The sequence below is a fragment of the Hyperolius riggenbachi genome, chromosome 1 (genome assembly GCF_040937935.1).
Source record: "Hyperolius riggenbachi isolate aHypRig1 chromosome 1, aHypRig1.pri, whole genome shotgun sequence".
Lineage (NCBI taxonomy): Eukaryota > Metazoa > Chordata > Amphibia > Anura > Hyperoliidae > Hyperolius > Hyperolius riggenbachi.
Genome location: NC_090646.1, coordinates 229,691,179 through 229,706,723, shown reverse-complemented (window position 1 = coordinate 229,706,723; position 15,545 = coordinate 229,691,179). Strand labels below are relative to the sequence as shown.

At 44.4% G+C, this 15,545-nt stretch overlaps 1 protein-coding gene across 1 annotated transcript in view; it reads right to left on the bottom strand.

The window, feature by feature from the left end:
- The window catches only part of PAPSS1 (3'-phosphoadenosine 5'-phosphosulfate synthase 1), a 167,974-nt gene that overhangs the window by 43,051 nt on the left and 109,378 nt on the right, over positions 1–15,545 (bottom strand). Inside the window, exon 10 of the mRNA XM_068231236.1 lies at positions 2,866–3,134. Within this exon, the coding sequence (XP_068087337.1) occupies positions 2,866–3,134 (269 nt within the window). The remainder of the gene's footprint in view (positions 1–2,865; positions 3,135–15,545) is intronic.

Here is a 15,545-nt window from a genome sequence, read left to right as displayed (position 1 = left end):
ATGCCTAGACAACTCATTCAGGTAGCAAATTAAAACAAAATAAAACAGCCTGGTTATTAATATTTTTTGTACTGTATACACACACACACACACGTTTCTCTCATGTCACATATCGCCTCAGGTACACTTTAACCACTTCACCACTGAGGGGTTTTACCCCCTGAGCACCAGAGCAATTTTCACCTTTCAGCGCTCCTTCCATTCATTCGTCTATAACTTTATTATTACTTATCGCAATGAAATGAACTATATCTTGTTTTTTTCGCCACCAATTAGGCTTTCTTTAGGTGGGACATTATGCCAAGAATTATTTTTTTCTAAATGTGTTTTAATGGGAAAATAGGAAAAATGTGGGGAAAAAAAAAATTATTTTTCAGTTTTCGGCCATTATAGTTTTTAAATAATGCATGCTACTGTAATTAAAACCCATGAAACGTATTTGCCCTTTTGTCCCGGTTATAAAACCATTTAAATTATGTCCCTATCACAATGTTTGGCGCCAATATTTTATTTGGAAATAAAGGTGCATTTTTTTCAGTTTTGCGTCCATCCCTAATTACAAGCCCATAGTTTATAAAGTAACAGTGTTATACCCTCTTGACATAAATATTTAAAAAGTTCAGTCCCTAAGGTAACTATTTATGTATTTTTTTTAATTGTAAATTTTTTAATTTTTTTTTAATTACAAAAAAAAAAAAAAAAATGGGGAGTGTGGGAGGTAATGAGTTAATTTTATGTGTAAAAGTCATTTATTTGTATGTGAAAAATGTGTAGGGTGTAGTTTACTATTTGGCCACAAGATGGCCACAGTAACTTTTTGTTTTAATGCGACCTCCAAGCTTCCTTCCGGAAGCTTGGAGGAAGAATAAGGAGGCTGGACACGTGAGTTTTTTCTCACAATGATCGCGCTGCCCATAGGAGAGCAGCTGATCATTGCGGGGCTTAGATCAACGAACGGGAATGGATTTTCCCGTTCATTGATCTCTGGGCGAGCGGGCGGCGGCGTGTTTACTAGCGGCGGGCGGCGTGTTTACGAGCGGGAGCGCGGGCAGCGTCGGGAACGCGGAAAGTACGTGTTTCTCCGTCCCTGGTTTTTAAAGGATGGAAAAAGGGGCGGAGAAATACGTACGCGCGGGGGTAAAGTGGTTAAAATAAGTTTGCTCAAATTTTAAACTGGTGACCATAAACCACTCACACCATTAAAAAACAGCAGTCTGAACAGTATGAGGCTAGCCTTTCTCACTAGGGCTGCTGTTTGATCCTTCAGCAGGTCTGCATCAGGGAATATGACAATGCCAATATGGCAAGCTATTTAAAATATGAGTTTTCATCGGAGAAACCACATTTCACATAAAAATGGTGCAACATTTATGATCTATGTTTTCCAACAGAAAATGTTTGGAGTTGAGCTTTGTTGCTTTAAAGTGAACCAGAGGTGAGAGTGACATGGAGGCTGCCATATTTATTTTGTTTTAAGCAATAACAGTTGCCTGGCTGTCCTGCTGATCTAATACTTTTAGTCATAAACCCTGAACAAGCATGTCAGAACTGACAAGATTAGCTGCATGCATATTTCTGGTGTAATTCAGATACTATTGCAGCCAACTAGATCAGCAGGGCTGCCAGGCAACTGGTATTGATTAAAAGGAAATAACTATGGCTCCATATCACTTACACGTCACGGTTCACTTTAAAGGAGAACTTCAGGATGTGCTAAGTAAAAGTGTTTACCAGAATATATACGTTGTTGCGATTAACCCAATAAACACTGATTTCCCTTGATTGTGCTTTGACAGACTGCTCAAAACCGCTTTTTTTACCGCTGAAAACACTGTTTATAATGGAGTAAGATAAAGTACTTTTTCACACTCCCTGTTGTATGAACACTGATAAGCTTAATCACTCTGACATTGCTTTTTGTGTTTAAAGAGAACGGTTGTTGCAGTTATTTACCCAAATGAATTAAAGCTGAAAGTCTGCACTTCAATTGAGTGGTTTCATTTAAAATTCACAGCGGTAATGTACAGAACCAAAAATAGAAAAAAAGCTGTCTCTGTCCAAATATTTATAAACCTAACGGTAGTGGGAGCAGCTGAGGGGAAGCAAGTTTTAACTGTTGAAAAAGTTTGATCTACAGCTTGAGCAAGCTGCACCACTGCTCCCTACTATGCAGGGGGACACAGGAGGAGGGCCCATGGAGAGGGAGGAATGATGTTGGGCCCCCACCCCACATCCCCCAACGTTCATTTGCCCTACTGGCTGAATCCCAACATCATTCCTCCCTGTTCATGGGCGCTCCTCCTGTGTGAATTTCACCTAATCCCGAATCCGATGAGTCATGTTCCTCGGCATCCGACTGATCACTGTACTTCCCACATGTCATATAGTTACCCGCGGCATGCAGAGACTGGGTGGGCAGAGAAGGACCGGCTACTAAGGAGGAGCATGGGTGCATCGGGATTAGGTGAGATTCACTTACAAGCTGCAACGCTGCACCCTACTCTGCAGGGGACACAGGAAGAGGGTCCATGGATAGGATGGGAGGAGTGACGTTTAGCCCCCTTCCCATGAGGTACCACCAGACCAGCTATATGTGGATGGGAGGACCACTAATGCACTACCCTCAAACCTCCCCCCTTCTAAAAAAAATGTTTTATTGAGAAGAGAGGCGTCTGTAAATAATCAACGCTAAATGTCAAACACAATAGGTACTCCACTGTCATGATCAGATGTTTCTGAGACAAATATGCTCATATACTACATGGCCCTGATTAACAGGTTTCTGGGAATACCAAGGAAACCTTGGTTACAGTTTGCTTCAAAGGAAAATAGGAGCACTGAGGATTTCAGTGTAAGCCACATTACCTCTGTTGGGCCAGCATACATCATAGGAGATGGGAAGATGGCAACTACTGTTGTCTCTGGGTCCAGAATACCTTCTTCAAGCACAGCAGCATGTTGCTTCATGCGCCACATCAAGGGGACATCATCATCCTTGGTCCAACCTCCCAGAGGGTGAAGCAAAAGAACAGGACGTCTGTAACCTCGTTCAAGCAGCTGCTTGTGTGTGTCCTGCATCAGTAAGGCATGCCCATTGTGAACAGGGTTACGCAGCTGGAAGGCAAAGACTGCATCTGAAAGAGGAAAATATGAGCGAAAATGTCAAGCACATGATATTATATGCTTTATCACTCAAAGCCCCAGTTGCACCTTTATTTAAAAATGCATACAGAGGTCAATTTCCATTCATCAGCAAAAGTACACTGTTTCGTCCATGGCACACCTGTATTTTCACTATACAGTAATAGATTTAAAATGCCTAGCTGGTTGGGTCCTATAGCTGCATTTCCTGTTGCGATGACTCAATTTGCAATGTGTAATTTTACTAGAGAGAAAGCTGTAAAGACTCCTCCCCCTATGCCATAATCAACCACACATGAAGTAAAGAAGAAATGGGAGTAGAAGCTGCAAGACTGCCAGTTAACACAGATCACTTGAACTCTCCCATTCTCACGCTATTTTACAGGTCTGGGACAGGGTTGCTGTGAGCATGTAGTACAGAACTTGTATGGCAGATAGCGGCAATGTCTGCTCTATGAAATGGATATCTGGGACAGAATTAGAGCTGGTTCACATTAAGCAATACTTGCTCCTGATTGATAAATGATCTGATCAAATTAGAATGGCTTCAGATCGGGAGTGAAATAACAAAAACATACATATACAGCCATTGGATATTGCAACATGCAAATCTGCAATTTGACCACGTTGCCCGAGGTATAGTTTTGATTCAAGTCATTAGTTCAGTTTAGTATCCTGCAAGCACTTTACACAGTAGCAACACTGATAGACTGGAGATCTAAGGGAAGTAAGGACTACTCTTATGTTAATGCATGGAACACCCTCATGTCATTTCTATATTTCAAGCATTACATTATTGTTTGTAGTTGTTGGGCTTTAATACTTTTCAGCGACAAGAAAGAACTCTGCTACAGAGTAAAATAAGTGGGTGACACAGTGATGTAGTGGATGTTACTGAGGCCCTATAGCGCTAGAAATCTAGCTTCAAATTTTAGCAAGAACATTGGCCTCAATTCACTAAGATCATGCTGGAGATAATAAGGCAAGAGAAAACTTACCTCCACTAGTAGGAGAGTTATCTTATCTCTTCATTCCTTACGTTACCTCTTCTGTAGTTAATTTACCTCCTCTGTAGTTAAGTTACCTCCTCTGTAGTTAAGTTATCTCCTCTGTAGTTAAGTTATCTCCTCTGTAGTTATTTTCACATGCAGTTAATGAACAGCCTGTCTAACTCTGGAGTTATTTTAAGGATTAAAGAGTTAATTTAAAGACAGAAGAGTTAACTTTAGGTTTGCCTGAGGTAAAATGTTTCCTGAATACTGCATGCCTTATCACCATGGTAACAACTCTAGAAGAGTTATTAAAGACAGGTATAAGCTTAGTGTATTGAGGCCTTTATCTGAACAGTTGCTCTCTCTGCCCCTGTGTTTGATTGGATTTCCACCAGGCACTCCGGTTTCCACCCACACTCTGAAAAAATGAACCTAATACAACTGTAGGGACATGAGACTATGACTATGGTAGTGATTAGACTGTAAGCTCCTCCGAGGGACAGTTAGTGACTTGTCTGTGTACTCAGTAAAGTGCTGTAGAAGTCCACTGTATTTTTTTAATAAAAAAAATTAACAATAAAGGTACAATAAAACAGTCATTTTGAGGGTTAACTGCACAAAACCTGACCACAACTTTGACATAACATAAACCTGTTGTTAGAGCGCAGACCACATAACACAAATGACTAACATTCAAGCCAAAAGGCCTCAGGCACTCCTGAAGAGGAAAATCCTCATCATTGCTGTAGCTCATCCAACTCCTCGCCCTGGAGTACGTTCTCCATTATGCTGAAAAGTAATATTTAGTCATGCAAATGGGTGCCAAACTGCAATTCACAGAAAAAAATTGGGTGGATTGTTTGCTTATGTGAAACACTTTGATATTTCATGGTTCTTGTCCAGGAGACATGAGAAAAATATGTTTCTTTACACTAGAGTTTTGATTCAAGGCCAACTTTGAAATATCATCAGTACAACATTTTTTTTGTGGTCATTTACAGGTAATTGGCAAATTAAGTGCAATAAACATATTGTATTTTATTTGTTGCTGCAGACTCTAAACATGGCAAACGAGAAACTGCTGCCGGATATGACAAAACTACTCACACATTCTTTAGCCAAACCAAATTTGGTTTAGCTTGGTTGTCTTCTACAGATATTAGATGTTATGGGCTGATGATACGTGCCTGGAGTATGAAACAGCATAATCTTGTGTATAGAGGGTTTATTTATAAACAGAAAGAAAAGACACTTCCATAGTACATTAATGGTAATTTTTATGTCTATTTATCAAGTGCCAAATTGCATCCATTATTAATTATGGCCGATCTCTCAGAGCAATTGAAATCTCAGAACCCTTTTCAGTGCATATGGCATTTAGATATCCTTTGTGGCTGCATAGTGCACTGTTTAAAAGGGCTCTGCCTCTGACACAGGAGACCTGGGTTTGAACCTCAGCTCTGCCTGTTCAGTAAGACAGCACTTATTCAGTAGGAGGCCTTGGGCAAGACTCCCTTAACACTGCTTCTGCTATAGCGTCCGCTCATCTTAACTACCCCTGGCTGAGGCACTCTTGTTCCCTGGAGTTATATATGCAGCCACCACTCTGAACTTCTGGTAATCGCTGCATGGACTAGTCCACACAATGGTGGGAGGCCCATGACTGCGTCCCATGCTCAATTGCATGTTCACTTAGTTTTGACTGTCTCATTGTATATCTAAATTGCACGTTCGCTTAGTTTTCACTGTCTCATTGTATATCTACCATGCGGTAAACATCATGTTTGTCTTACTCTATTGTGAATGTCTTGTATGTCTTTGCTCTTTTACCATTGCAATGTGAACCAGAAACAATTCCGGGTATGACATTCACACTTGGTTAATAAAGTTTCTGATTCTGAGTGTGCCCTAGTGGCTGCAGCTGTGGCGCTTTGAGTCCACCAGGAAAAAAGCATGATAACGCTTCTGTGTCTTGTCTCTGTGTCTTAAAGGAGAACTGTAGAGAGAGGTGTATGGAGGCTTCCATATTTATTTCCATTTAATTAATACCAGTTACCTGGCTATCCTGCTGATCCTCTGCCTCTAATACTTTCAGCCATAGACCCTGAACAAGCATGCAGCAGATCAGGTTTTTCTGACAATTTTGACAGATATGACAAGATTAGCTGCATGCTTGTTTCTGGTGTGATTCAGCCACTACTTCAGCCAAACAGATCAGCAGGACTGTCAGGCAACTGGTATTGCTTAAAGCGGATTGAGATGAAAAACTAACTAGAACAAGTAACTTGTCTATATATCTTATCTAAAGTTTAGATACACAGCAAATCTAGCAGCAAACAGCTTTAATAGAATATGATTGATTATTCCTGTGATACAATGACAGCAGCCATGTTGTTTGTAAACATTACACAGAGGCAGGATTATCTGCATCTTAAGCAAAAAAACCTAATCCCCCCTCCTCCTCCCCTCTGCCTCTGAAATCTCTGGCTAGTAATACCTCCCCCTCCTCCTGCCCAGACTGAGCTCCCATGAGCCCTTGCTACTGTCTGAAAGTGCCTTTGCTCTCTGAAAACCTGTGGGCGTGGCTTCTTTAGTTTATAGGGAATTATAGAGTATTAAAACAAAAACAAAAAAGGATTTGGCTTGAGGAATGCCCTATAAACAATAGGAAAGGAACACAATTATGCAATGAGTAAAAGTTCATCTCGGATCCACTTTAAAAGGAAATAAATATGGCAGCCTCCATATACCTCTCACTACAGTTCTCCTTTAACAATGAAATGCCTGGTGTCCCGCTGATCCTCTGCCTCTAATGTATTCAGCGATAGACCCTGAACAAGCATGCAGATCAGGTTCTCTGACTGAAGTCTGACTGGATTTGCTGCATGCTTGTTTCAGGGTTCACTACTGCAGTCATCTGTCTTATAATCCAACATAGTGGTTCTTGTGGAAAATTTAGTAGGTGCCTTATTACTGGAGTCTCATGCAGACTCCAGTAATGAGATTTTTTTTTTTTTTTTACTAATGAACCCAATGAATTCAAAAAACAACAACAACAAAACAAAGATGAGGGTGGCAACACCTAATGGCATATACACGTTTAGTCAATCCAGTCCAGATACTTTGAGTGTCACTTAAAGAGGAACTGTCACGAAAATCTTAATATTTAAAACACATATAAATAAGAAGTACATTTCTTCCAGAGTAAAATGAGCCATAAATATTGCTGTCACTTACAGTAGGTAGTAGAAATCTGACATTACCGACAGGTTTTGGGCTAGTCCATCTCTCCATAGGGGATTCTCAGCATGGCCTTTATTCTTTATAAAGACACTACCTAAAAAAGATTTATGCAATGATGCTGTCCAGCCTCCCTGCTCACCGTACACTTTGGCAGCAACTGTCATTCACTAAATGCTTTTAAAAATAAAGAAAACCATAAGAACCCCCTATGAGAAGATGGTCTAGTCCAAAATCTATCGGTAATGTCAGATTTCTACTACTTACTGTAAGTGACAGCAATGTTATAATTTAAGTAGGCCTCAGTTATTTGGACTGAGTTAGTCAAAAAGGCTTGATGAGCAGACCTGTCCTTTAAGGGGATTTTCTCTGTAGAGAGAAAAATCTGCAGTTCTGTCAGCAGAACTAGAACATACCAAGAAGCTGTTCTGAACAAGGCCGCGGGTCTCTCTGATCTGCCACACTCCCATTGATTCTGGGAGTGTGGCATTCAATAGCAGATTTACACTGCCATTAAATTCCCACTGCCCGCACACTTGACCCTTCAGACCTTTCACCCACATTGTGCCATGAAATTTGCTTTCTCCTGGCACAAGTGCTCCTTTCCTCCGTCCCTGCATGGTCCATCTGTGCCAAGCGGAGGGAGGTGTGAAAGGATCAGTACCTTTGTCACCCAACATTAACATGCTTGGGCCTTGCATTCTCATTAACCCCTTATTATACATGAGAATGTCCTCTCTTCGTTCTCCTAGGACGGAATGGCAACCTAGGATCACCATCAGCATGGTACACTTCATTATAAAAGCACCACCCTGGGAAAGAAAAACATTAGCACTTTGCATTATGCTTTGCTCCGACAGTTTTGTTAGTCTCTTTCCGATCTCCGAAATCTCGTGTTTTAGTCTCTTTCCGATTTCAGGAATCTCGTGTTTTAGTCTCTTTCCGATTTCAGGAATCTCGTGTTTTAGTCTCTTTCCGATTTCAGGAATCTCGTGTTCCTCCAAGCTTAGATGGGCATCTGGAACCTTTCGCTTATCCGACTGACATCTCCATCTTTGCTGCCAGCACTGCAGCTGTCTCAATTCCATATTGCCAAACACCTGAAATCGAAATACAAACAAATCAATTCTTATTAATGAATTGGGATTCGCCCTGCGGCTTGTACTCTTTACACTTTAAATTGATCAATATATATCGTAATTGATCTCGTTGCTTTATGGTTCTCCTGAACTCTGTTTACTCTTATTGGTAGATTGGAGTTAAACTTCACCCCCCTACCTCAGTACTATCTTCAGTACTTACCTGTTTAAAATATGCTCCCGCGGACTTCACCTATGGAAGCTCGCTTTACCTTTGGAAGCTCTCCCCCATTGCAGCTCACTCCACATCCCCCCTTATCTGTCCATGCGCGGCCGTCGCATGCACAGATTACGGATGCCACACCTGATGCTGCTTTGCAGGTGAGCCTGCAATGCTCTTACTCATTATCGCATTTACTTATCTAGAACTTCATCGCGATACCAGCTCTGCTAGAAGTTCTGTGTGTTGTACCCTCTGACCAATGTTTGCCGTGCCACCACCTAAACTACCAAAAAAAACTGGCTGCCTCCCTGTAGGAAGGAGCACTTTGCACTTAAACTACACAGGGTGCAGGGCTAAGCATACCAGCGTCACATGCCTGTATGCAGATCCCTGAATGCCCACTTGGTAGGTAGTCACCTGGCAAACACCGTACTGATACACTGTCACTCTGTAAATGGCAATTCTATCATCTGTATAATGCCCCATGAACTGCTGTCAGTCCTTGTTCTTTGTGCTACAATTGATAAGAGCTGGAAAAAACATATTTGACCAATCAGTGGACGAAAAAAAACGCACAAACAAAAAAAACAGCCCCAGCCCAGCATAGACCTCTCAGTCCAGCTCTGGCCCTGTCCACTACAAAAACCGGAAACCCGGATTGGTCAACTCCCTTTTTTCCAACTCCGGCACCCCCCCTGATGCGCTGCCCCCCCTTCTCTATTGGGAACTCATGCTGCACCACCCATCAAGGTGCCTCACTTACAGGAATAATCCCATAAGCAACCCAGTACAGATACTTCCCTGATCTGCGCAGCACTCGCAAATCACTCCCTGGGGACTATCTGACTTATACGTGTTTTCCTAGCTGGGAAACACTTCCTATTTATGAGCCTGCAACTTGCTTGGCTCCCGTATGCGGACACTCCCTGTGTCCAGACTTCTTCTGAGGAAATCATCTGGAAGCCAAAAAACCCAGTAGAATCTCTCTACTGTCCCCACTCAGGACCCCCCTCCCACCAGCTGCTTCCGTGCACGGCGCCTTGTGCCCAGCTGTGACGTGGGACCCGGGATCCCCCCCAGCACATCCTCCCCCCCTGCCATCGGGGCGTGCCTATCAGTGGGCGCTTCCCGCCCCCTCCCCTCCTGATACATCATGCAGATGGGAGTGGCTTTCTCAGAAACCCGACGCCATGTTGAGTCATGGCATGCCAGCCAAAATGGCTGCTATCAATCTCCCGTAGCAACCGCTTAATCCTATACACATTAGGAAAAAAGAACCAGTTAGAACATACATACAATGTATATGCACACTAAACATTTCAGCAGAAAAAGCTCTTCCCCAAGCTTGGCATACCGCTCTACACACTCTCGGATGGAAAAACATCCCAAAAGAGAAATACCAGAAATTCCACCGTGGAGTCTCCTATCTCTGAACCACAGACTCTACCCAGCAGAACATCTCCCGAACACCCCTGCTGACAAAAAAAGAAAAAACTACGTCCGAGCCCCATACAGTAGCACCACCCACTATCTCAGCTGTCACTCTAACTGTTGCATACCTTCAAAGCGACCCAGGTCCGTGGGCTGCGTGCATCTGTATAGCTCCCCGAGAAGAGAAAACAAACATACTTCCGACAGCTAACACAGTGCTTTAAACCCTTCTAAAACCGCACAGCTGTCTCTCTCTCACTTTCCTCACTACCAGTCTCCTCTCTCTTCCCTCTCTCTCCTTCTCCTCTCCCCCCCCTCTACTACTCGAAAGCCTTAGCCCCCCCTTATCTCTCCTGCGGGGGACTCCCATATCTGGCAAACCTCCCAGACTCATACACGGGAGAAAGACAAAGGAGAAAGGGAAGAAAAAAAAAAAAACCTGAAACTGCACGCACCTACACCTACACAGGAAAACCAGTACGAACCTACACAGGAAAACCAGTACGAACATACATTTGAAAATTTAGAGAGAAAGCACTGCTGGAACAAACTGTCAACATGTAATACCAACACTTGCATTAGAATTAAACAGATGAAACACTATACTTGCCTTATCAAAATCTCTTGCGGTGTGTGGCCTCTGTACCAGAAACGAGCTCTGAGTCTCCCAGCAATCTTGGCTCAGTTTTCCTCACAGGCGTCGGATGCGCTGAAGGTCCTAATGGGATCTGGCCAAACCCATTCTCTTGGACTGCCTTCCCCTATGTGTGGCGTACGTCCACTCCAATTAGGGCGCCCACATCGACCCTGCCACTGGGATTTTCCCGACTCACTCCGCACAGAGCTTATCTCTGCTTGATAAGCTTTGCACTTCTCGCCTCTGGCCTCCGTAGTCCGCTCTTAACTCTTCCAGCTCAGCTCGCTCTGAGCTCCTCCTGTTCTCTTGTGCTTGCTTCACAGAGATGTAAGTCGCTGCTTCGAGAAGTCTCAATTAGACTGACTCTTGTGCCCACCTGGATCACCAATCAACGACCTGGGATTGGCCTAGGGTTTTCACGGCACCAACTGTAATAAACTGTTCTTATCACCTTGCTTCGACACCATCGTCTCTTGCACGATCCAAAGGTTTGTTAAAAGGTACATTGCAGTACAATGGGTACATGCAAAAGGTGGAGTGTGTGATTCAGGGGTACCTTGTCTTGGTTATGCAGAGTGAGATGGGTCCAGATTGGAGAGGAACGAGCAGGAGGCGTCAATTCTCTTACCAGAGAGACGCAGGGGACAACATCACACTCTGGAGCTACCAACAGAGAGTGCCTCTGAAACAACTATACACACGTAAAGGCTGGAAAGCCAAGGGTGGGTGGTTCTCGAAACAAGAAGTAACAATCGAGATCAAGCCACATTTCCAGGTGACAAAGAGGGTGGGGAGAGCGGTCCCGGGGGAGGGAAAGCCCACACAGGGAACCCCATTCACACCACTAGGGTCACAACAGGGGACGATATTACACAGTCCATATGCAACAGCTTATCCTCATGAGAGTTGGGTAAGTGAAGAGGTACTCTTAATCGAAAGATTGCAGAGAGTACAGTCTTCCCGACCTCAGGTACATATTGTGCCTCAGGACGTAAGGGGGGAAGAGGTCCAATCAGGACAGCTGGGGACATATTTTGTCAGCGAGAGATTGGACAAGGGGAGGTATAGTAACTTTTCTGGAGAAGGATCTTTTGCATGGCATCTTCGAGATGTTTGGGTGAACAAATGGAAACGGTGCAACATTCCTTTAGGCACCGCCACTTCCTTAGTTCCCACCTCAACACATGTCTTACACCAGGACCTGAGAGGTCAACCTTTTTTGGTGCTAGACGGGGAGGTGAAGCAAGTAGAGTTGTCCTCATGCGGGCAATTCTTGCAGAAGTATCTGCGTTGGCCGGGGCAAGCCAAATTTAGTGAAGAAGCCTGCGGGTTCAATAACGCAGACTGCGAGGCTACCATTCAAAAGATCCACCCTGAAGCCAAACCAATAGTTCCGGTGGCTGAAGGAAGGGTTTGGTTTTTTAACATAAGGTCTAATGATACATTCAAGGTATATTCTCATAATTGTTCCGATAAGGGGGATTTTCCAAGGGGAACATATTGTGTGAGTGGAGATCCCATATGGATCCTGTCATCCAGGCTGGATGACGTTGTTTCTCAAATTGTTAAGAGAACTCTAAAGGTCAAAGTTTCACGAGTAGTTCCCGTCCTGAAAGAGAACACGACATGGGACGAAGGGGAACAGGGTTTGATCCAAGACGACCACATTTTGTTACAAAGGTTAAACAAACAGTACACTAAGTTAGAGGTAAGATTTCACCATGATACAGGTGATCTTAACGAGGTAGAACACAAAAATGAGCAGGTGAGTTCCAGTCTGCCCTGGTGGACAAAGGTTCCGGTGATGTTCCAGGGACACTCGGACGGGGCATCTGCAGTTCCAAAGTTCTTTCTACACCCACTGGTCGTCTGGATGGGGATGACAACTTTAGGCATCGTTATCCAGGTGAGGTTGCGGGTTAAAATTACGTAAAATAAATTAACCTGGTCCAGAGATTGGTGCCTCATAAACAATCTCCGGAATCAATAGTTTAAATTAAGGGATATACAGGGTTACGGGTATAGGTTTAGTAGTACCTAGGAGCTGATTGTATAAAGGCGCTCTTTTAGAAGGCATCTGGCACTGCTCCGTTTTGTAACAACCAAACGAGTTTCACTTTTCTGTGGTCATGCAAGTTTGTGAGTGATACGCAAGTGACGCAAATGCTGAGCATGTGGTGTTGAGGGACTTAGAAGTAGGGCTTCCCCAGAGAGCCTGGGTACAGGAAGACCAAGAGGTCTTGCTCTCTCTCTTCCCGGGGTAACCGCCTAGAGCAGAGAAGTTGTGTGAGCACGAACATCGAAAAGTGAAACATACAAGAAGAGAAACAGGTACTGGGAGGTTCAGACGCTGGGATCTGCGGGTCAAGCCGTTTTAGGGGGGATTGTTATAATTTAAGTAGGCCTCAGTTATTTGGACTGAGTTAGTCAAAAAGGCTTGATGAGCAGACCTGTCCTTTAAAGAGACTCTGTAACAACAAAAACCTCCCCTGGGGGGTACTCACCTCGGGTGGGGGAAGCCTCCGGATCCTAATGAGGCTTCCCACGCCGTCCTCTGTCCCACGGGGGTCTCGCCGCAGCCCTCCGAACAGCCGGCGACTGTGCCGACTGTCAGTTCAATATTTACCTTTGCTGGCTCCAGCGGGGGCGCTGTGGCGACTTTCGGCACGGAAATAGACGGAAATACCCGATCTCCGTCGGGTCCGCTCTACTGCGCAGGCGCCGGAAACTTGCGCCTGCGCAGTAGAGCAGACCCGACGGCGATCGGGTATTTCCGCCTACTTCGGCGCCGAGAGGCATCAGAGCGCCTGCGCAGGAGCCAGGAAGGTAAATAATGACGTCACCGCTGCCCGGACTGCACGGAGGGCTACAGCGAGACCCCCGAGGGACGCAGGACGGCGTGGGAAGCCTCATTAGGATCCTGAGGCTTCCCCCACCCGAGGTGAGTACCCCCCAGGGGCCGTTTTGGCGTTACAGTTCCTCTTTAAGGGGATTTTCTCTGTAGAGAGAAAAATCTGCAGTTCTGTCAGCAGAACTAGAACATACCAAGAAGCTGTTCTGAACAAGGCCGCGGGTCTCTCTGACCTGGGCATGTACCACCACCAGAACAGAAAACATTGGCCATGTTTACAAAACATCCACATTCCTGTAAGTAAAGGAAAGGTGACATTAAATATTAATCGAGTAGGCGTGTATGATGACACCACGAGTAGGGTCCACCAATAATCTGATCTAGGGGTGGCGAATATGATGTCACGTTTAACTCTTTCCTAGTCGGTATTAATAGCTGGACGAGCTGAAAAGGGGCTCTCTCTCTCTGATTCCTGCTATGCTTCAATACTGACTGGAACCCAATTAGTTCTCTAAGTATGTTCTTCCTTTCTGTAATCTGATATAATGTATGCTGTACATAGGTAGTCTAGATGTAACATAGAGTAGATACAAGAAGACCTGGGTATCTTCAGTAGGATAGATACTCAAGTAGCTGTAACGCAACATGGAAGTCTGCTTTGCCAGGAGATGAATGTATCTATCTGTATTCCTGTTTCCTGAATAAATAACGTAAATATCGGAAAAGCCTGAGAAAGTCTATATCCTGTTTGCGGTGTGGAGAGTCAAGTGATCTCACAGTCTGTGAGACGATGGTGTCGAAGCAAGGTGATAAGAACAGTTTATTACAAGCAACATAGGAGAAAAGTAATTTATGGCTCATTTAACTCCGGAAGAAACGTACTTCTTATTTGTATATTTTTACATGTATTTTACATTCTAAGATTTTTTGCGACAGAGGTCCTTTAATATGCCTTGGTATATTGGACCCAGCATATGACACTTCACATTAAAGGGAACCCGAGGTGAGACATATGGAGGCTGCTGTATATTTATTGCCTTTTAAACAATACCAGTTGCCTGGCAGTCGTGCAGATGTTCCATGCATCAATAGTGCCTGAAACACACCTGAACAAAAAACAAAACAAAAAACATCCAGCTAATCCAGTCAGACTTCAGTCAAACATCTAATCTTCATGCTTGTTCAGAGGCTATGGCTAAAAGTATTAGAGGCAGAGGATTGGCAGGACAGCCAGGCAATCAGCATTGTTTAAATGGAAAACATTACAGCAGCCTCCATATCCTTCTCACTTCAGGTGGCCTTTAATGTTTAACCTTTTGCCGACCGTGTCACGCCGTTGGGCGTGGCCGCGGCGGCAGCCCCAGGACCGCCTAACGCCAATTGGCATAAAGTCCTGGTGCCAGCTAATGCAGGAGATTGCGCGCAGGCTGCGCGCATCTCCTGCTTGGGGGGCGGAGCTATGCCCCGCCTTCAGTCTCCGAGCGGCTATTGCCGCTCGGGAGACTGTTAGACAGCGAGATCGCCGTCTATTTCTATGTATAGCGCTGCGATCGGCTGCAGCGCTGTACTGGGGACAGCCGTGTCACACGGTTGTCCCCCTGGGGGACAAGAGAGCGATCGGCTCTCATAGGCAGACGCCTATGACAGCCGATCGCCGTAATTGGCTGGCTGTGGGGAGGGAGGTAACTGATTTAAACAAACAGTGATATTTAAATAAAAATCCCGAACAATAATATATATATAAAAAATAAATAAACGTGGGGGGGGGGCGATCGGACCCCACCAACAGAGAGCTCTGTTGGTGGGGAGAAAAGAGGGGATGATCACTTGTGTGCTGTGTTGTGCGGCCCTGCAGCTTGGCCTTAAAACTTCAGTGGCCATTTCAGCAAAAAAAAGGCCTGGTCTTTGGGGGGGGTTAACACTGCAGTCTTCAAGAGGTTAACGTGTACTA